Raw genomic sequence first — 22,727 nt, 5'->3', positions numbered from 1 at the left:
ATGCACAATATGTTCTCGCTCACTTGACCCCCCCACAGCCCCACGCTCTGCAGTGAGGGTCTAGCAGCGTCCACAGCCTGTCCCAGTCCTCTGTAATTCCAACAACAACGGCTCTCGCTCTGTGCTTTTGCATTGCGTCGCTCCTTCCTCTCGCTCTCCTCTCCCCTCCCCTGCTGCCTTCCTGCCTCCCTCCCTCTCTCTCTCTATTAAATTTCCAGTCACACAACAGTGCAGTGGATATCCCTCCCTCTCTCTAACTCTCACACACTCTCCACCACCACATCCCTCCCTCCTTCTCTCCCTCCCTCTCTCACACATACATACCTCTGTAGTCTGTGGAGTTGTTGTCGTCGTCCTGGATCTCTCCCTATCGCTCGGTCTTGATATTGACTGTTCTCTCCCTCCTTTACTTTGAACCTCTCAATCTCACTCACTCTTGATACAAGGCTGCTCTCTTTTCACCTCCAGTTGTCTCATCTCCCCCCTCCCCCCCCCCCCCCTCATTATTTAAAAGAGCCCCCTCACATTTCCTCCTCTTCCTCCCCAACCCACTCTGTTTGTATCTCTGTACTGCAGTGCTGCTCAGGCTATATGGTGTGGAGTATAACCTCCCTCCCTCTCTCCTCCCTCACTGTGGTGGGTGTGCAGGGCTCGCTCCACCAGGCCAGCCTTTAACTGACTGATTGAGTGGACACCACAGGCCGATGAATGAATAAAGATGGGAGCCACTGTGAGGATTAATGCGCCTCATATGAAGACAGAAAGCTTGCCATCTAGTAATTCTGCCTTAGCCCTGTGGATGAGGCTGCCCTCTCCTCCTGTGCTCTGCCTTGTGTTGCTGTGTGTTATGCTGTGCTGGCATATTGGTTGAGAGACGTGCAGGCGCTCTCTTTGCCCTGGGTTATGTTCAGGTCCCGGGGCCTCGGCGGCGGTTGCTGTGCTGGGGTGAAACCTCTGCCATCGCCGTGCTGTGCTGGAACGGCGTGGTGATAGGAAGTGGGGCAGATACGCCGGTGGTGTTGAGAACATGCCGTCTGCCTTTCTCCTCCTGCCGTTTCTGCGTCTCCCCCCTCCTTCCACATATGCTATCTCAAGACTGAACTCTCCCCAGCCTCCGAGGCCCTAACTGAGCCCTGATCCGTATCTGATGGTGAAACAGCACGCCACCGGCTGCAGAGATTCCAACCTGTGTGATACCAAATTGAACACTCGGGTTGTCGTGACTAGCAAGCAAGGGTTGAATGCTCCGACGCTTATGCCTGTGTACACCCTGAAACACTTTGTTTTCACCAACAGAGAAAGAAGCTCTTTTAAACACAGAGTTAACCAAGCTTGTACCTTCACCGCTAAAGCCAATACTCCTCCCTCCTCAGAAACAGCCTTATCTGGCAACCGCATCCATTAGGCCCGATCGTACCATTGATCTTCCTACACCAAAACCAAGTGGACCACAACCACCAGCTGTGGAAGACAAATCCAATTGTAGCTGTTATATGCTCCTCCGACCCGCATCCTCGTCCTTAATCTTACCATGGGCAGGCTAAACTCATCTACCACCACAACCATCACAGCACATTCCCTCTCTGTGTGGTGAGGCTTAATAATAATAATGTTTCTCCTGCTCCTCCATCGCTCGCTCCTGTCAACACCTTCTCCGGCAGGGCGTAAAATAAACTCTGCCCCCAGGCCTATAAACTCCATTATGCTGAGCAGCACTTCTGCCACCAGGCTTTATAATCTTCATTTCTAGCCTCCCCTAACTGGCCCTCTAACTGGTCCACTGCCCCTGTCCTCATGCAAGGGACAACAACCAAAATGCCACACAACCAACACGCAGGAGTGTTTTAATGTCAGGCGACTGTTGCTCTGATCCCAAACAACTCTGCAGTAAAGAGCAGCCCAGACTTTGGTCATATGTAAGGGTGTGTTCAGGGAAGTAATGGGCGAGGTTAAGGACACTTAAAAGTGTTTAATCTCATTTCCAATGCAAATGTCATAAATCTACGAGTCATATAAAAGGACATACCCACAAGCTTTATATTGAGATGTTTAATGCATGACAGGACATTACCTGGTAGTTTTACATCTTTCTCAGTTAGTGATTTCCATCTCTGTGTCCGAATTGCATATTTTTATACTGCTACTTTAAAGTATACATTATGTACTACACATTTTGGTAGTTAGTATGCTGTCTTTTTTTCCCTCAGAGCCAATGGTTGTCAATCAAACTGCAACTTTGAAGAACTTTTGCCAGTTTTAAATTTGCTTGAAATGTTTTCAAAAGGAGTTTATTTGTTGCATGTGTATGTGGAGTGAACATTATCTACAGAAATGGAGAGTTACAGCAGCAGCTTGAGTGTTGCTGCTTTGCATTTGGTGTACAGATATGAAAACATCAGGTTCTGGTGGTACAATTAGGGAATTTGGTCAAACATTTGTCATGTATATTTCAACCTTAAGATGCAGATGCAGATATAATAAGCGTTGGTGTAGATGGCACACTGGTTTCAACTTTGTTTTATTGATGACTTTCTCATGTTAAGCAATCTTAAACAGTTCCACCAATCCCATGCTGTTACTGACGGTCAGAGCAGAGTGAATGTACGAGTCTTGAGTTTATATTTAAATGGCTAGACCACATCAATTTCCTCCTGAAATATATTAATACTACACTCCAGAAATCTAAACAGTAGTATCGCAGTAGTAGTAACACAAATCTTTAAATTTGCAGATTCCAAAACTGGTTCTGAGGAACGTCATGTAGCCTACTTTTGTGAGTCTTTGAACGTTTGTGGCACACTTGTACATAGTGAGATGTGGAATATTTAAATTGTATCTAAATTGGAAAGTTTACATGTTTTAGATTCACTCCTAACATTACAATAATGCTTCTTCTTCTAGATCACATTTGAAACAATCATTTTGAAATTAAATACCGATATTTTGGAGAGAATATTTAATCTGAGCTAAACCCTCTACCCACAGAGAACATGCTTCGGCCCAGATGGCTTTGATGGCTCATATCAACAGCCCCGCATTCCCATATTCTCACGGCAACCCCCACATGACACCTCAGGGGACACAATCTACAAGTCCACAAAGCGCATGTAGACAGTTGCCTCCACAATGGAGGCTTTGAACATCAGCTAGAATTTCTCCAGCCTCCTCAAGAACGAAGGAAAAGAAATCCCTCTGAAAAAGAGCGGGAAGGCCGTCCTGAACTGGGACCAGCCAGACATTCCCAGTTCACCCTCACTACACATTTAGGTTTGACAGGTTATGTCTCGACAACCTGATTGCAACTTCAAATTCAAGAACATTATCTCATATTGTAAGTACATCATGACTTTCTTTCAGAATTTATACCTTTTTACCAAGTTAACATTTTAAGATTTAATCTTTTTTTAAGAAGTCCATATTTTTAGGCAATGTTGGTGTAGACATTGATATCTCATCCAGTTATATTCTCTGCATGCAGCCCTACGAGAGTCCAGTGACAAACACAAATGGCGACAGTGATTGACACATAAAGATACACATTAACTTCTCTGCTCTTTATTTCTATTTGGTGAAGTTATATTAAACTGTGTATTTCAGTACATTAAGGATTTCTACTAGTTAAAAAGCTTTAACCTAATCAGATCAGTTCTTTGACAGATCCACAGGTGACTTCAATACGTTTCTAAGTTACTGTGTATGAATACAATGTGGACATTACGTACACCTTCAGTATCACCATGAGGACTAACACTATGAGCCGTGGTGGGGAAATATAATGGACCCAACTGGAACCAGAAGTTTCCTTAAAGAGCGTCATATGAAAAGCAAATGATTACAGGAGGCCAGGGTGTTAAAAGAAAAAAAAACATTAACATGTTTCTATTCTTGTAAAGTAATTCGTTAAGTATTGATTTAAAAAAAATACAATTGTTTGCCGAACGACCGCCATGATTGGAGGTCAGTTTAGTCACCATTTTATTTACCACTGCAGTTCATCATATGGACCTGTGAACATTTTTTGCTTCTAATAAAAGAGATACTGCAAAACTTATGAGCTCAGACAGGCGCTAATAGCTCGATAGCTCGATAGAGGCAGATAGATGAGAGAGGGAGAGAGAGGGAGTGAGAGCGAGGAAGATAAAGTGAAGCTAAGCCGGGCTCCGAGGGCCGGTCAGTGATTAAGGGATGGGAGGGATGAACACCAGCCACTGAGGGACTAGTGTCTATCTGTGTGAGTCCATGTGAAAGCGGGGCTGAGGAAAAAAGCTCAGAAACAAGAACCCACTGTTACGGTATCTTAGCAACCGTCTCTGTCTCCCAGGTGACGGGGACTGACATCACTTCCTGTTGGTGAGTGTGTATGTGTGATTACACAGTGTCCCAAGTTTTTAAATAAATACCGCACAAACTGATACGTGAATGAGTCACGAATGTACGCGTGAGGTTGAGCAAAGTTCATGCATCTTCAGCAGCACCCCATCAGGCACCATCAGGTGCATGGCAGGATAGTGTTAATGTGCAGGATTTAACTTGCATGCATCGTGTGTGTGTGCATGTGAGAGCACGTTTCGAAAGCAGACTGTGGGCATATACGAGGAGTCTGTGCCATGTGCGCATGCGGTCAGCCTGATTGTACGTTATGCCAAGGAAAACACGGCCAACTGATGCCATCTGGTAGGACTACTTGGCACGAGGGGACTCTCTATGGTTCCACAACATATTGGAGTAGTTAAAATTAACACTGTGACACTATTTGGCAGAAAAAGACACTGTACTATCTATTACTGTGTCTATTTCAGTCTCTCTCACCTTAAGGGTCCAAGCTGCATTCACACAGGGGGAAGGAGGCAGGACTGTGGAGTCCTCGCCATCACAAGCAGAACATCATCATGTGCACGCATCAACAGCAAACCTCTTAACAATCACGACGACTTCATCAATAAGATATTCTCCATCATTTTATTTTATCCTCATAAAACAACCTAAGCAATAATAATAATAATAATAATAATAATAATAAAAAAGGAAAATCTCAAGAAAAAAAGAAAAGAAAAACTCAGATTTCAGATTTCAATGATGATCTTTCTAAACAAAAACGCATATAAAAAAGTCGTTTCCAGAAGCATGACATATTTACTGTTTCCAATGGTTTGGCTTCATCCAGTGAGTAGCATGGAGGATTAGCGTGCCGTCGGTTTGGCCATTTACATGAAAAACTAATGCTTGCATTGTCTGCCCCTAATTAACTTCGGCTGCTCAGTCCCATAAAAAAAAAAAGAAACCCTGAAACTACTCATGATTTGTTCCTTAATTATGTTGAACATTTGTAGCAATAAAGCAGCAGAGCGAGGCATGTGTCCAAACTGGAAAAAATGGATGCTGAGATTCAACTAAAAATCCTGTTCCTGACTCCACCGTGCTCAATCAGATAAGGTCCATGAGGATTTCATCCTCCATGACACTGGACACTTGGGGCATCCCGGACTGGGGAACAGCGCCTCTCTGACCTCCAGACATCAGCATCTGACCTGCACACAGGTTGGGACGGAGTGGAGAGAGAGGTAGAGAGAATTAAATGAGGGATTCACTTTTCTTTTTCAGAATTAATACTTTCTATTGAGAATACTTTTGAGCACTTTTAGGCGTTTCCTTAATTAAACATAACATAAGTACAATGAATGTCGAAGTTTGAATGACAATTGCAGTTTAAAGACACATTTTTGCCCCTACATCTGGATACACCATTTATTTTACTATACACTGTTTTCCAAATCACATCATACTTTGACAAGTGTGGTTTTATTTGTATTGTTTTCCAATGCAGCCATCTGTTTCCATTCATTTCGCTTGGAAGGCCAACTTTGATTGACATACGTCGGTAAACATTGACGCACTTACTTTTGTGTTCAGTGATTTTAAAAGTTTACGTTGTGCATAAATGTAAATGTACTGCCTTCAAGCTCAGACGTCCGGGACTTCTAAGTCAACAATGAGACTAGATTTATTCCTGTACTATTTTATCAGAAAATCAAGCCTCAACAACAAACAACAAACAATATAGACGAGCATAATGTGGATGAGGCCGTTTCTTTCTTTGAAGCAATTACTTTACCCTATTCACACATATTGCTGAAAAGAAACGCAAATGAACGTGCATTACAATAACGCGCTGAGCAGCTTTTGGGCAGGGTTGAACTGCAAATGTTTAGAGAGCAGGGTGAAAAAGATTTATAATAAAGTATTTTGAACATTTTTCTTGAGGAAATTCAGCTTTCAAAACACAAAGAACAACCAATGACTGACGAGGGGCCAGGGAAACCATTCTGCACTCACTGGTTGGAACTCATCTTTAGTGCACAGGACAATCGTCTGGCCATCAAAAGGAAATTAATCTTTTAGCAATGGATGGAGCTTCTAATCAATACTTAAATGCACCAGAAGTTCTGCAAACTTTTTCAATCAATGTGCACAACAATGAAGTAAGTTTGACATAAATTTGGGAAGCATGCACACTGGGATGGAATATTTATCTCAAGATCATTTCTGCATGTTTATTTTTTGTTAAATACATGTTGAGCAGTTTGTTTTGTACAAAAATGAAATACAAAATGCCGTCTGTAGTAATGTGAAGTTGGCAAGTTCTCTTTAAGGTCTTTCTCTGTTGAACTTTGGATGCCTGGTGCTACAGTTATAATTTGGTCAATTTCTAGCAACAAGAGTTTTTGAAATCTTTTCGGATATCAACACTCTTCAAAGGGTACATGTTCAGGTCTACATTCTAAAAGTAGACGTCTACTCGAGTCTCTGAAGTCCTTCCACCTCTGTGGGGGTGCTTGCTGACCTGCCAAGGGCTGCCTCCACTGGCCCTGCATTTGAGCCCCCCCTCCAGGTGTTGGATGGACCAACTGCTGCCCTAAACCCTGGTGGGCCATCATGCCTGGCATGTGAGACACCCCACCCTGCTGCAAGGACACAAAGACAGAAGAGTCACGTTAACCTCTACAAAATCTCACAATTCCAGAAGAGCAATTACTGTACGAGACATTTACGGGGCGATTGCACTCTTACTGGCTGCTGTTGGCTGAGCAGAAGACTGCGAAGCTGTGGATTGGCTCCTGGGTTTGAGAGGCGGAGTATGGGACCCTGGGGTTGGGCTTGTCCGCTTTGTGCAACCTGGTTGGGTGGAGCACCACCGACCGACGGCTGTTGGTTGGCTGGTCCAGCTGCTCTCATCGTCATCTGAAGGAAAAAGTTTAAGATGTCGCACACCGCATTCATGTGATATAAGAAAAACAATTATGACATACTTATAAAAAAAGGAACATCTAGATACCAAGATAAAAATTTCAGTTACTCATCACACACAGGGTCAAAGATTCGGCCAAGTGGTTGCATCCTGTCGGGGCATTTTACCACCTTCAGGCTGCTATTAGCAAGTCTATTGTCTGCAATGTTTTAGATTACATTAATGCGACCTTTGAGGACGAACAGGAAAACGAACAGTTACACAGGGCGGATGTAGACCATCGTGTTTGGAGCAGGTCTATTTGTGCTCGTCACCTCATGCACAATGCAAAGAGTTCCAATTCAATCAAATGTACAAGCGTATGCATGCATGTTACCAATGAAATATGTTTTTCTACCCAGTGCCGTGCATCAATAGGAACATTCAACAGGGGCTGCTAAAGTCAACACATGCCGATAGGAGATTAGCTGTCCACCAGCCTGACGCTGAGCAGTGTGATGTGAGCGACAGTGTGTCTAGGTTTGTGTACGTACAACACAGAGCTGAGTTCTGAAAGTCCACAGAGATTGCAATTGAGTTTAACAACATTCAAAATACATTTTATGAAGCAGCTTACTGCTTATGCTTACTGCATAGTTTCTAGCCTATGTAGTTTAATGAAGCGTGTCATTTTCACAGCTAAATGATCATATAACACTTTAAAGTCCTTAACATTTGAATTAAGTGCCTGTTGACACTCTGGACACTTGTTGCTTTTATGTTAGGAGGCTACCGCAGGTCTCACCATGTTGTTCTGCCTCTGCTGCTCCTCCATCATGGAGACCTGACTAACAGGGGGCATGCCCACCACCACAGACTGGACACAGGACAGATCAGAGAGAAGGAGAAGGAGGAGGACAGGGGAAGAGAGGTGGAAGTGGGAATAAAAGAGGACAGTGGAGGAAAGGGTTACCAGTAAGGCATGCAGAAATCAGCGGGACCCGGGGCAGTAAAGGTGTCAACAGCAGGCAGCGTGAAAGGGAAACTGGTGTGAAACACAGGCTCACATGGCAGCACAGAGTGGGTTCATTTACCTGCTGCTGGATGTTGCCGTGGGAGACAGGAATTGGGCCAGGAGGCCTGTTGAGGAAGTTCTGGTTGGGGGCGACCTGACCAGGCTGCATCGGACCTGCACCGCCCAACTGCTGCGTGGAAACAGAGAGAGAGTGAGACAGCAGAAAGTACATTCTTCTAACAGTGAAGCATTTTATCCCATTTATGTATTGACTTTATATGCATACGCTTCCTTCTCACCTCTGCTTCACCTCTATACTCAGTAACACCTTAAAGTTCAGTCTTTTTAGTGCCAAATTTGCACAAACCGACAACTGTGGATTTTGTTCCACACCACGTAAACATAACCCTCCAATGCTTGTACATGTGGGCTTGTCCGTATTAATAAGATAGAGTTTTTTGTAAGTGTAAACTCATCCTTTAAAATGTCATAACCATTTTAAAAAGCTGAAGCAAAAGCCCTTTGACCAACCCTCTTGTCCAAATCAATGAGCATCTTCTACAGAGTCTAATATTTGGATATTCTTGTATTGTCAGTCCATAATCTGTATTTTGTTTTAGTCAACATATTTTGCGCATGTAATGGATGTTTACTGTGTTAACAACCTTGAGTGTTGGGTGAAATCAAATATTCACGTTGTGCATGAGTATGTGCAGATGGAAAGCAAAAACAAACAGTTGGATATGATGATGCACCAGTGGAGACTTAACTTCAAACACCACCTGCTGAGGTGTTTGCCGTTTTGGATTTCACGGTTTAAAACAAACCGAAGCTTGATGAATAAAGCCTTAAGCAAAGTCGGGAGTGGAAAAAGTCATCTACAATATCCATTCCAAGTTAAACGCTGAGGGAAAAAGAACGGAAGCAACCTGTTGCCGCAACAGATTCTGCAAACACACCTGCAAGGTAGGTTCTGATCATCCTGAAATATAACACTTATAACTCTAATACTTAAAATCGCAATACGAGACTGATAACTGTAAAAATCAGAGATCATTTACTTAAGTAAAAGTACAAATACCACAATAATACTGTGAGAATACTACAAGTAAGAAGTCCAGCATTCAAAATCGTACTTGAGTAAAAGTATGTAAGAGTTATCAGCATGTACTTAAAAGTATTCATAGTACTGTAAAATGTTCCCTGTAATTACATATGATGTTTTCTAGGATTAATATTACTGCGTTATTGTGCATTTTACTGCTGTGAATGTTTACGGTTGAGATCATTTTAACTCCTTTATAAACTGTTGGGTAGTTTAATGTACAGCAGATCATCATGTTTGTAGCGTCTCTGTCCTGTGAGAACCACGTGTCTCTAAAAACTCAACTTTTCACTAGCTCAGAAAAAAACGGCCTGTTTTCAGCTTTGTGACGATGCATTTTTCAGCTGATCCAAAAAATCCTTTTAAATAGTTCATTTAGCTTAAGAAGCTTTTTTTCAACCCATGTGTGAAAAGTAACTTTGTCAGATAAATGTAGTGGAGAAAAAAGTAGAAGTAGAAAGTACCACGAAACGGAAATACTCAAGTAAAGTGCAAGTACCGGAAATGTGTATTTAAGCACAGTACTTGAGTAAATGTACTTTGTTACAGTTCGCAATTTCTAAAAAAAAAAAAAAGGCAACATTTGAAACGGGGAGCAGTGGCCTTGAGTTGGCTGTGCTGTGCTGGCTTGTGTTTCTACACTCGGGGAGCGACGAGGAGGAATGATGGCCGTTTCATTCGTCCTCTAAGCACAAATTATTAACTACAGACTCAGGGGGGACAAATGCAATGGAAAAACACCTTCACCCATCCATCTTGCTGAATCTGAACAAATCACCCTGGGATTGCACTAATGCACGCTGTTTTCTGACCAATAATAACAGTGCAACACATACCTTTAGGTTTTTAGAGGGAACTAACAAAACAACTGGCTTTTCTTCAGTCTAAGATTTATCTCCTGTCTTTAACCCAGTAACCTGGAAAAATCCCAGATCACGATTTAGGGCTTGCATCGCTTTCCAGGGAGAAATATTCAATGTTGTCTTGCTGTAAACAGAATAAACTGCAATCTGGTTCCCAAAGAATGCAACTCCAGGGCTTTGCACAGAAAACCTTAACTACTGGTCCAAATTGAAATTTTAATTACGTTAAGATTGCTGTCGCGCGTCCCTATTAGCAATGCAGCACTGAATATGTGATGTTACACAAGAGCCAAAAACCTTCATTACAATTTCATGTTTTCTGCCTTTCTCTAAATGCCCTGATGCTCTCTCACACACACACACACACACACACACACACACACACACAAGTTACATATAGGGCTGACGCGCTTTTGCGAAGACATAAAATTAGTAGGGTGAGTAAACAAGCGCTATCACTGCTGATGAGAGCAGACTGCGAGGAGGAATGTAATCCAACTCATGTAAAGCAGACAACAGGATTCATTTTTAAATGGAGACTTGCTGCTTCTCTGCGAATGGATGCTGCATTGTTTCAGAGCTATGCAGCACCCCTCCTCACTGGATGCAATAAGCTGGAGTGGAGCCCTGTGATGGAAAAGACAGCTAATCCAGAAGACACATTTTAAATCACCCTGTCTCTAGGGATGAGGATGAGCAGAGGGGGAAAGTGACATGTCCATGTCATGTGGACAAGGCAGCAGCATTTGTAACCTGTAATGAACTCAGTGACAAGAGCTGGTCTACCTTTACAGAGCGGTTGGAGGGGGTAGTTTTCCTTGAACCACTGTCACTCCGACAGCGAATCTCATGTAATGTTAACATCTGTGTAGCCAGACGTTAAAAATGTAATATCTACCCGAGTTGTGCTTGTACAAAGCCGAATCTCGCAACTTGATACATTTTCAAAAAATCACTGAGCAACTAGTGTGCATATTTAGTTTTTCTGATGTTATTAACTCACATGCATGTATTTTGTAATAACTGCAGGGATTGCATTACACTGCATGGGTATTGTAAAAGAAGACAGATCAATGATATGCCCATCACAATTTCCCAGAGCACAAAGCGACATTTTAGGCCAACAATCTAAAACATATATTCAGTTTACTTTCATATCGGACTAAAGAAACCACCAAATCTTACATTTAAGAAGACTAAACATTACAATTACTCGCTTACCAACATTGTTTCGGAATAATTCATTAACAAGTTCATCTCTAAATATGATGACAGAATACTATTGATCAATACATCAAGTGTCTCATACAAGTAAATGTGTCATTTACATAATAAATCATATTTAAAAACAATTACAAATGTCCGCTTTAAGATTGTTTTAGGTGCTGTGATTTTAAAATATAAAACATTTGGTATTAAATTGTACAGGTACACTGTAGAAACATTGTAGACACAGTGCACTGTATCAAGAAGAGCTTAAAAGCCATGAAGCTCTAAATGCATTTTAACAAAGTATAATTACCACAAACAATAAACTAACACGGCAGACAATGCAAAGTTTTACCGAGATGAAGTGCACTTATATTTCCTCCACAGAGATAATGAGGTGGGAGGGCAACAGCCAGCTAATGTTGCAGTAGGAATTTAGCTAATGCTAGCACCATTAGCTTCTACTAGAGAGAGACGTTAGTGGCTGCTGTGGAAGATACTGGGCGCGCTAAATGAAATGTCAATAACAATGTACCTTAATGCCGTAAACAATGCACCTCAATTCCCCGGTGCTCCTCTATAATGCCTGCTCATTATCACCTCCTTTTGGTCTACCAACTCCACACTTAAACCTTCCTTTCTTCCCACCAGCTCCAGTTCCTCCTCATATCACTACTCACCGCTCTGTGCTGCTGGACCTGCTTGTGGTTGGTGATGACTTGCCGGATGCCGTTGACGAAGCCGCTCTGGTCGTTGGGAATGAGTCCCATGAATATTCTCTTCTTGGATGAGTAGAGCAGCATCAGCACCCTCACTTCACAGGGCGAGGTAGTGTGGGGGAAGTGGACGCAGCCGGCCTGCAGGGGAGGGTCACAGGGCAGATTAAGACCCTGACACGGGAGCCTGTCGTAATTATGGGATGGGCTCGGGCTTTGGGGAAATAACCTACTCTTGAGATCCTTTTCCCAAATCGCACATATCACTTTTATGAATTGATTGACCTTAATTCAAACTGTGCTTTCACTGGGGTGTAAATCAAATTCAAGCAACGACGCAGAGCTCAGCTGAATACTATTAATGCCTCTGCTCAATGTTATTCCCTGATTAACAACACGCTGACAAAACCTCTATCCTTATGCTAGCCGTCTGGAAATAAATCAAAACTAAACTATTAAAAGGTTTTTGTCTGAACCGATGGCAGAGCATGTTTACAATCATACCAACTGGCCTGAAAGTGACTGAACATATAGCCTGGAACCCCCTCTAGAGTCTTTAACACAACACTGCAACACAGACAACTACTGGACAGAGGCGGGAGCTGCACTCAGTTTGCCACTCATGGAAAATGTATTACTGTATACTGAATGATGGATACGACGGGGGACAAGGAGGGAACACACATTTTAATCTCAGGAAATAGAGTGCTTGAAGACTTACAAAGCCATTGGCCATAATGCGGTACAGGCCTTTCAGCGACTCCATGTCTTTGTTGGTGAAGAGAAACTGAACCATTCGAGAGTTTCTGAAAAGGTGACCTAAGGTTGTCTAGAGAAAGAGCAGACTTAGTTATGCATCATTCATAAACAAGCGTCCCCACAACACTTAAATAACAAACAGTAAAACAAAAGCTAAAAAGAAATGGTCTCACTAGTAGCTGCTGTGGAATCAGCTGCATGATGAGTTTCTGAGGCCACTGCTCCGTGTTTCTGTTTGGAGACACAATGTCAGCTGTGTGCACGAAACAGACACTTCACTACAGACAAAGAGAATAGAGTTTGATTGGCTGCTCACAGATTTTCCCCTTGGTTAACATGCACTTGACATGGCAGAGAGCGCGTCAGTTTGGTGGTTGAATCCATAGAAGAGGCTTTAGGCTTCTGCAGGAAAGGGGGGGAGTGAGGAGTGACACAAAACGAAGAGGAAAGTTAGTCAGCAAGCCTGAAGAATACCTGGAGAAGCACGTGGCAAACATCTTAAAATCCCACATGATACCTGTAAACTTATCTTTAAAATACTGAGCCCATCACCAAACAAAGCTGTCAGAACCGCTAAACTTTCAATTAAACAAGGTGATAAAAGTTCTTTACATAAGCAGAAATCCTGATTGTGTTATATTTATGTTTGCATATTGTTGTACTGAGCATTAAAAGTTTCCCTCTGGGGGGGGGGGGGGGGGGGGGTTTATGTTATTCCGCTGATCTACAAGTGGCAGTACAGGGCCCCTTTAAGTTGAGACATCAAACATTGCTTTTAAACACATTTAAATACAGAGTTTTTTCTTTAAAGGGGACTGGATGCTGTGCTCTAACAGACTCCAGATGATTTACCAACCTCACAGTCAGGAGTTATCGTGGCCAACATTTAAACTCTTTCACAACTAATGAAATGGACTTGGGAATGTATTTTCTTTATTTGGCAAAAGCTTAATGATGTGATGCGTGGATTTTCCCCATTGTGATGCACTGAGCTAAGGACGCCTCCTAACTGTCTCTTTCTGGAGGTGCTCTGGGAAATAACTGCTGCGGACACCCGGGAAGACCCAGGACACGGAGGAGAAGGACACGTGGGCTGCCCTGCTCACCCTTTTGCCACTGTGACCCCAATCAGGACATGCAATTAAAAACAAATTGATGAATGGATGGACGTTTAAAGACCTGCAGATAACCTGTTCCTTAGTAAAATGTCAAGAATAAAATACTTTCTAAGCACATCAATGCTGAAATCCCACTGGGAAAACAGCCAGACACTCCATCTTCAGGACATCAATGCAGGATCAATGATCTATCCATCACATATTAGTCTGGCCTACTGTAGTGCCTGTGCTATCCGTTGCAAATGCATTGTGCTTGGCTTTCCCTGCAGACAGATGGCTTATCTATTTTCAGGGAGGAATTGTTAAATCAGGGATGAAAGGGAGCCTGGGATGTGAACAGTAACAAAGCAATCCTATTCAAAAAACACACCTTAAATTAGTGGCGGATTAAACAAATGATGTTAGCGAAACCGATCTGAAAAGTTTCCCCTTATTTTAGACGATAAAAGCTTTCATGAAATTCAGCCAAAACAGAAGGAACCATATTGATAACAGTGAACTCGAAGCTGCAGACGTTCTGAAATCAACAACCGTTTCTTCAAACGAGTTTTAGTTTCTGTAGTGTGAAATATTCCACAACAGATTAATCCAGAGGAGAATCACTTACAGAGCAGAGAGCCTAATAAGTGAACTGGAGGAGGATATAACAGATTAAGAGCAATGTTTCATGCTCTAATCTGTCCACTTTGGTTGTTTGCAGCTGTACACGCTCACAGGCAAGATTAAGAGTTTCCTGAGCTTCCCACTCTTATTCCTGCTCATTTAACCGCCTTAGATAATTCTGACAAACAGAAGAGGGAGGGTGAGACTGTAGTCGATAGAGGCGATTGATCAGAGTCCGTCCACAAACACAAACACTTGAAGGCCTCACGAGTGTCGCATACAAGCCATTAACATCCATTTTCCTTGCTCAGCACAGAAAGTGCAAACTGAATCGATTTGACCTTGAGCTGAAGCAATAGTAGTGGAGCGTTAAAATAATTTGCAATTAATCAGACTGTACAATAATCAATGACAGGTGGTTATTAAGACTCACAACAGTGATAGCACCTGACGGCGATGCGTCGTCAGTTGTCACAGTTCACAGCTCGGACATCAAACCAGCAAAGGTAACGAAAACAACAACATGTTGTAAGACACGCTTCATCTCTTTCTCGTAAGAGTTAGATGTGGAGATCAACAGCACTCTCAGAATCGTCAGGTACATACAAAGCTTGAGCCAGCGGCCTGTTAGCTAAGTTAAGCATACAGACTGCATCAGCCCCCGGAAGCGAACTCATTTAAACGTTCGATCTTGATCCTGAGGTTACATCGTCACTGTAAGGTTGGGAGGAGACCCCAGGAGACTTACTGGAGCTGCTGCCCCCGCGACCCGACGCGGGATAAGCGGTAGACGATGGATGGACGGTGGAAGGGGTCAGCACGGGCCGAGGAAAAAAAACTATTGAACGTGGATCCGAATCACGTGGCGGATACACAAATTATATTCAACTGTCACTGATCTGAATATGACTTTCTGATATCCCTTTACTTTAAAGCTTCATCATCACGGCACCAAACCTTTTAGCAGGTATTACCTCTTGCCACTCCAGAACTCCAGTCCATGCTACAATCTTATTGGCCACACTTTGCTGCTGCTGTCCAATAGGATTGGTGTTGCCTTGAGGTCCAGACACACCAGGCTGTCAAGCAAACAGAAGAGGAGGGGTCACATGTGGTGCACTGGAACATGTCAACAGAACCATTACCAGTCAGAAATAAAAGGTTGAAATGGTAAAAATAAAACAGACTAATAGAGGAATTTCATAAAGTGAATAATATAGAGCATGAAATTACGCTGATTAAACTGGACCATCATTAAATATTAGATTTGGCTCATTTTAGACGATTTAATCTCTAACAACATAAGACTCACAAGTATGTTGTACGACTAGAGAAGGATGAATGAATGGTTTGGGAAACACAAACATTGACTGTACCCACAATAACTTTCTGGGGAAAAGGAAACATCTTCTGGTTTTGATCGGATAGTAGTACTATCATTTAAAATTCATTTTGATATTAGACTTCAGACAGCGTGTTGTTATGCAAACTCAGCTAGAGGCGGCTGGCAGTACAGCATCACAAGCTAATGTCTCTGATATCTAACTTGAACAGGGACACTCACATGTGAAAATATTAATATGATTTAAACATTGATAGTGTTTACAAGAGGGTGAGAATATCAAATCATGTCTTCGGCTGAGTGCTGACAGTTATTTAAACTCTGGTTAACTTACAACAAACAGTGAGAGCCACTGCTTCTGACGGACTGTCATTGCAAGTGATTAGTGACTGGAGTCCTCGTATTGAATTGTTCACATTAGGCGGACACTCTGAAACTCTCTGTATGTGGGAATCAGTCAGTCTTCCCTGGATCGCTCTGTTCAGTTACTCCTCACCATTTAACCTTCCCAGTCAAAATCCAAAAGGTTAACGAGCTCTCTCCATTGCTGCTCCCAGATTGTGGAACAGTTTGCTCCTCGCTGTCACGCGTCTTCCCCATCTATTTTAAATCGCGGCTAAAGACCCAGCTTTATACAACCATAGAGTTCCCTTAATTATCAATATATTATGTTGTATTTTATGTGCTTGACTTGTAACTGGCCAGGAAGTGAATTACGATGTCGTCTACTCTGTGGTTTATCAGAGGACCGCTGATCTCCAGGTTGTTGACTCAGAACACATCGTTTACAGCGACAAAAGCCCGGTTGATGGGATACATGACGCATTGGGTATTATTGGTTTTATCTTGATCATCATGACTCACCATGTTGGGCTGTGCTGAAGGCACGGTGGGCTGATTCACGGGAGGTTGCTGCTGAGGCTGAGCCTGCGGCTGCTGAGGCTGTCCTTGGGGGGGGACTGGCTGCTGTTGGCTGGGAGGAACTTGTGGCATCATGGACGGTGTTGCTGTAGTGACTGTTGCAATGCTGGGCGCATTGATCTTCACCCCAGAGACTGATGGGATGGTTGGCTGACTGTTGAATGGAGGGCCTTGATTGACCATTCCTGGGACTGGAGGAGGCAGAGCAAGAGCAGATATCACGATTAAAACATACACGGCACATGATCATCTAAAGAGCCTGTTATTATGGGTCACTCCTGGTCAAAGTATCTCGTAAATACCAACAATGTAAAACCAAAGGACAGCCATCGTTGGTAAATCGTTTTCCAGAGAGTGACAATAAGTGTTGCTATAAATACAGACACAGTCACACATACAGTTTGCAGACAGAGAACCGCCTCTAAAATCTTGGCTAACACAAATCGTTCACAGAGTCCACTGGTAACTCACAGCGACTCTTCTGGTTGTTGGCTGCTTCCACGGCCATCTGTGCAGCCACCTGAGCAGCAGTCATGGAGGCCGGAATCTGTCAGCAAGCAGATTAAAGGAAGACAATGCTGGGTAAAACGTTTTAGGAAAGGAACATAAACACCACTGTCTGAAACTGAGCCAAAACGAGGCAGCAGGTATTAGTCTCCAGGCAGCCTTACGCTGTGTGGCTGCTTGCCCATTACCTGATAAGGGTGGGTTGGGTTAATGGGTGGAGGGGGCTGTGAAGCTCCACTAAGAGGCTGACTGACAGGCAGTGGTTGAGGAGGGAGGACAGGTTTGAGCGGCCCAGGTCCTCCACCTGAGGAAACTGGAGACAGGGATGGACATGTGATGGTTTTTACATGTGATCACCGTTATGACATGGAAATCTAAGAATGCTTCGAATGTACGAGAAAAAATAATGCATCTCTAAAAGCAAAGGAATATGACACATAATTAGCAAGGAATTCACACCTACTCACAGAAAGTTGAAGGAGTAACCATTAGGAATAGCGCAAGTCTTTATTTACGACTGCTGAAGCTACCGCCAACTAACCATCATACAGTGGACTCGTGCAAAATGCAACAGTTAACACATTAGTCTGGATGCAATTACATGCCAAAAAGAAATGTAATCAAAACCAGACTGGAGCTTGGAGGAAAGTCTGCTGCTGGTTGAGGGGGCACCTCAGAAAATGAATAATAAAAAGGCAAATTTAGCAAAAGACAAACACAAAAAGATGCGTGGAAGGAGATAACAAACAACATTAATGCCAGCTTTACTCGTCTTTCACAGTCGTGAGGAATGCAACAAAAACAAAGTGGTCTAACATCCTATCAGAAGTGTGTCTGGAGATAAGAAGCTTACAAGAATGCAGCTGCTATAACTGGGAAACTAGAAAAGTGAACTACACTGTTCTGCAGGTTGCTACAGATAACATATTGCTAATGATGTACAATGCTATACTGTACACGCATTTATTTATGTATGAGGTCCACGACTAGCTGAACGATAAAACAGCTTTGATATAGTACCTCCTGATAAGTTGTTCTGGCTAACCTGCTGCAAAAGAAAATCTCTCTTTAGCTGCTGGATATTCATCTTTCTACACCAGCTAGTCGCCAACTTTGTCGGATTCAGAACACATTTCAATCGGTGTGGCCCCCACACAAACATGTAAAGTGATATTTCTCACCAGGTAGCGAGATGCCTCTGACTAAGACCATGTGGAAGGGGTCCTGACTGTAGTCTGGATGGGGTTCAACAGCACCTCCTACTGGAGATGCCCGCTCAAACAAAGACCGTAGAGCGGGAAGTTTCCGAGGAGCCACAACGGAGAAATGAATTCCTCTCTAAGAAATATGAAAATTAAATACATTAATTTTCCTATCAAATAAAGAACATCAAAAAACAAACATCACTGCTACAACCCAAATACTTAAATACGAAAATAGTGACAATTAAGTTTGTTATAAGTACCTAATTGAGACAATATTAGTGATAACTCACATCTCTGAAGATTTTGACCAAGTTGTCTGCTGTGCAGCCGGTGTAGCTCACACTCTCCACAGCAGGAAGCAGGTATGGAGGAGAGTTACACAGCAGCACACACACCTTGTGGGTTTGACCTCTGGCAAAAGTAGAAAAAGAGAAAGCAAAAAGATATATCACTGATAGTAAAAAGTGCATCTCATACACTAAAAAAGGAGCCAGCCTTTAGAGGGCATCAGATGATCTACAGCTAATACTGGGAGCCTTGTTGCAACTTACAGAAGCTCAATATGTGTGACATCAAACAGGAAGAGCTCTCACTGAGCCAGAGCAATTTTGTCCATCAACAAGGTTCTGTTAGCTTGATCGTTCACACGGATGTCATTACTTTATAATGAACAAATAACCACTTCCACGCTGTAATAGACTAAGTGTCAAATACTTTTTAAGGGAGCAATCGCTTGGTAATGATACTTTCATTGGGACATTATGTTATGTTATGACATGGGGGCAATGATTGTACTTTGAAAATGTGTAGACTGTTCCAAGGAATTAGTGAGCAGTGCGAAACCAAAAGACGGCCTTACATTTGCTCCCTCATCTTCTTAAAGTCATCAAAGAGCTGCAAGGCCACAGAAAGTCCCTCTGCAATTAGACTACAGCTTTCAGCTCCACCTCCCATGAACCTGTGTCGAGAAACAGCATTATTATTTAAGATTGGCAAAGTAATAAGGTCTCATTTATCTCTGTTATGATTAAAATACAGCAATGCGAAACCACAAATGCCTTTATGATAATCAAGTAGATAATTTTCAAGTTACTGGATGCTGTCGATCCATGAGACAAACTCAAAGGCAGAGCTGGTTGGTGCGTGACACTGGACATACGACTCAGGAGCACAGTCCACTGTGTTGAACACCACAAGACCGTACTGTGTCCCTCCATACTAGAAGGACAAAAGAAACACAGGAATATTTATATATGCAATATTAACAAACACTTTGTTCATGGTTGTCACTGAAAGAGTCGACAAAGAATGTACATTTATTATTTTATTTAAAAAAAAGAGGGGAAAACACTCACATCTCCACCAAAATCTGTTTCTGCTGGTGGCCCCCCATTGAAATATCTACGGTGAATAAAATCAAAATAAATTAGATGCATTTAGACATGACAACCTGAATAAGAAAGAAGTAACTTCACAAAAGGAGGAGTGTTGCTGTGCTCTTACTCAATAGCTGGAAGTATATAATGTTTCCTTAGTGATTCAAAGTACGGTCCAAGGTTTGCCGTCCCTTCGATGACGAACACCACATCAGCCACCTGATTGTTTCCGGGCTTAGTGGACGGCTCCATGAGAGCATGGATCTGGACAAGAACAGGGGACAGATTTGACGTGTTTATGAAAGTCCAGGTTGAGAAACCTCAATGGTATAGCAGACATTTTATAATTTATTTCTTAAGTTTAAGTTATTAACTCAAGTGCAAAGTAACACAACAACAGGGAGAGATGAGCAGCACTACTTAACAAGCATCCAAGCTTCCCAATAGTCATTATTGCATGGAACATCTGCAACCAAACTAGTAAGGACCATTCTCTGGAAGATTTTGTTCCTTTCAGACCTTTTTAGTTTCCTCTATTTATTAAACATTATACAAAGCATCAAACATGTAAATAAAGTTAAATCTTATCAATTCGATCCTCTCTCTGCAATATTCACTCAACACATGAATGAACCACTTTGTAAGGTAAGATTTGCCCTCAAAAGTGAGTTTCCCACTTAGTTACTGTAGGGCTGTATTAACACTTAACTCCAACAAGCATCGCAATGACCCCTCATGTACATTGATGATATTTTGTCTAGGGCAAACCCACTGGACTACATTCATACTAGTGTAATAACACATATTCTTCAATTATATTTTCATATTTATTTTAGAGCAATATATATATACTAATGGAAACTTGCATTGTATTTATATAGTGTACTTAGTATATAAGAACATGCTGTCGGCTGTGGATGGTCGTTTTCTGCAGTTGTTTTGTTTACGTGGTGTTTTTTTCCTTCGCCTTTTAATTGCACTGATCCAGAAGTAGCGCTCCTAATTTCGTTGCAGTCTATACCATGACAATAACTTTCTTTAAAAAAGGTGAAGTTGTAGTAAATAAGCTCCGTGTTTTGCTTCAAGTCCTGCTGAACCCAAGAGAGAAAGTCAGAAGTTAGGCAGCTAGAGTTACTGTGCACTGAGGCTAGACGAGCCTAGCTAACATGGTCATATTAGTCAACCTTATTCACAGCTACGAGTCATCCTTGACTATCAGCCCGTTTCAGAGCAAACGAAAGCAAAAGCAGTCTGCACGGCCAAAACACATGAAGTGCACAGAGCTGTCCATTCAGTATAGTTAGGTATCGTTAGGTAAACGTCAGTGAGCGATTTTAGCTAAATTGTTAAAAAATAAAAACCTTAACTATCCCGCTATCTAGCTATAAAGTGAAGTGGTGTAGAAGTGCACTGACCTGGTGGTTTACTGCTACCAGTCGAATTGCAGTTGTATTTAGCTACACACAAAAATAACGTAAAATGAGTTTGAATTAGCTCTCACTACACAGCATGCTAACATAACCCATTTGTTGTATTTTTGACGGAAGTGACAAAACCACTGATCCGCCCACAAAATGTGACGTCACAAACTTCTTGTTTGTCTGCTCTTTTAGTGCATACCGGGAGAGTGCTGCCCCCTACAGGCCAACACCGGGAACATACCTTGTTTATTAAATATCTGCCCGTAGCCAGACGTTTTAGAAAACATATTTGGCATAGCACCCATGGATAATAATAATAATAATAATAATAATAATAATAATAATAATAATAATAATAATAATAATAATAATAATAATAATAATAATGATAATGATAATAATAATAAGCTTTATTTGTATAGCACCTTTCATGCAAGAATTGCAGCCCAAAGTGCTTCACAGGAAAAACATAACAATTAGTACACAATTATACAGAGCATTTACAGTACAATAAACACAATGTTGATGTAAATGTGAAATAGCATTACAAATAACATTAAAAAATAGTATTAAATAACAGAATAAAAATAGTAAATAGCATTAAAAAATAGTATTAAATAGCAGAATTAAAAATAGTAAATAGCATTACAAATTGCATTAAAAATAGTATTAAATAGCAGAATAAAAATAGTAAATAGCATTACAAATTGCATTAAAAATAGTATTAAATAGCAGAATTAAAAATAGTAAATAGCATTACAAATTGCATTAAAAATAGTATTAAATAGCAGAATAAAAATAGTAAAAGTGGAAAAGGCTAATAGTTAAGAGATACAATAGCAACTTTAATAAAAGCATTTAAATGAGTTTAAAGTGGCATAAAGTAGCAGCATTAAAGATTATATAAAATATCACCATTAAAAGGCTAAAGTAAAGAGATATGTTTAAAGTACATAGTATGTATAAAGAACATCTAAAGCAATCCTCTTCTTCTTTTATCATGTCGAAAGTGTGGTAAATTCATTTGTATAGTACATTTCCATACAAAGGCAATTCAAATGGCTTTACATGAGACATAATAAAGACTTTACTTTAGGAGAAGATATAAAGGTTAACAAAAATATTAGATATGAGAAATAATTACAGAGTTGAATACAATTGGATGACTAGGGGTATATACAAGGGCATATCAAATAAATAAAATAATAATAATAGCTATCATATTTTAGGGTTTTAAACTGAAAAAAACAAGACATTTAAATACATCACCTTGAACTTTCACTTTAAATTTGAATCCATTAATCTAGAAAATAATTGGCAGATTAATCGCTAATGAAAATCA

The 22,727-nt window shown here is 41.5% G+C and overlaps 1 protein-coding gene across 8 annotated transcripts; it reads right to left on the bottom strand.

Annotated features, from left to right (window-relative positions):
- Positions 1-4,940: 4,940 nt before the first annotated feature.
- Positions 4,941-21,524, bottom strand: med25 (mediator complex subunit 25). 8 transcript variants are annotated; one of them, XM_029438353.1, is made up of 21 exons: positions 21,380-21,502; positions 20,831-21,052; positions 20,092-20,228; positions 19,944-19,989; positions 19,682-19,806; positions 19,448-19,546; positions 18,879-18,999; positions 18,565-18,721; positions 17,572-17,696; positions 17,348-17,423; positions 16,820-17,067; positions 15,588-15,692; positions 13,209-13,294; positions 13,066-13,123; positions 12,855-12,962; positions 12,098-12,274; positions 8,320-8,430; positions 8,031-8,102; positions 7,069-7,239; positions 6,842-6,962; positions 5,394-5,528 (listed from the first exon to the last, which is right to left on the bottom strand). In XM_029438353.1, the coding sequence occupies exons 3-21, from the start codon at positions 20,214-20,216 to the stop codon at positions 5,425-5,427; spliced, it is 2,235 nt and encodes a 744-aa protein (XP_029294213.1). In that variant the 5' UTR covers positions 20,217-20,228; positions 20,831-21,052; positions 21,380-21,502; the 3' UTR covers positions 5,394-5,424. The 8 variants fall into 8 exon arrangements, with proteins under 8 accessions (XP_029294215.1, XP_029294213.1, XP_029294214.1 ...); XM_029438354.1 differs by having other exon boundaries at positions 20,851-21,052; XM_029438355.1 differs by lacking the exon at positions 20,831-21,052 and having other exon boundaries at positions 4,941-5,528; positions 21,380-21,524.
- Between the last annotated feature and the right edge of the window lie 1,203 nt (positions 21,525-22,727).

This window comes from Cottoperca gobio, chromosome 8, assembly GCF_900634415.1.
Source record: "Cottoperca gobio chromosome 8, fCotGob3.1, whole genome shotgun sequence".
Classification (NCBI taxonomy): domain Eukaryota; kingdom Metazoa; phylum Chordata; class Actinopteri; order Perciformes; family Bovichtidae; genus Cottoperca; species Cottoperca gobio.
Note: the sequence above shows the minus strand (reverse complement) of the source record. Positions and strands in the feature narration are given on the sequence as shown.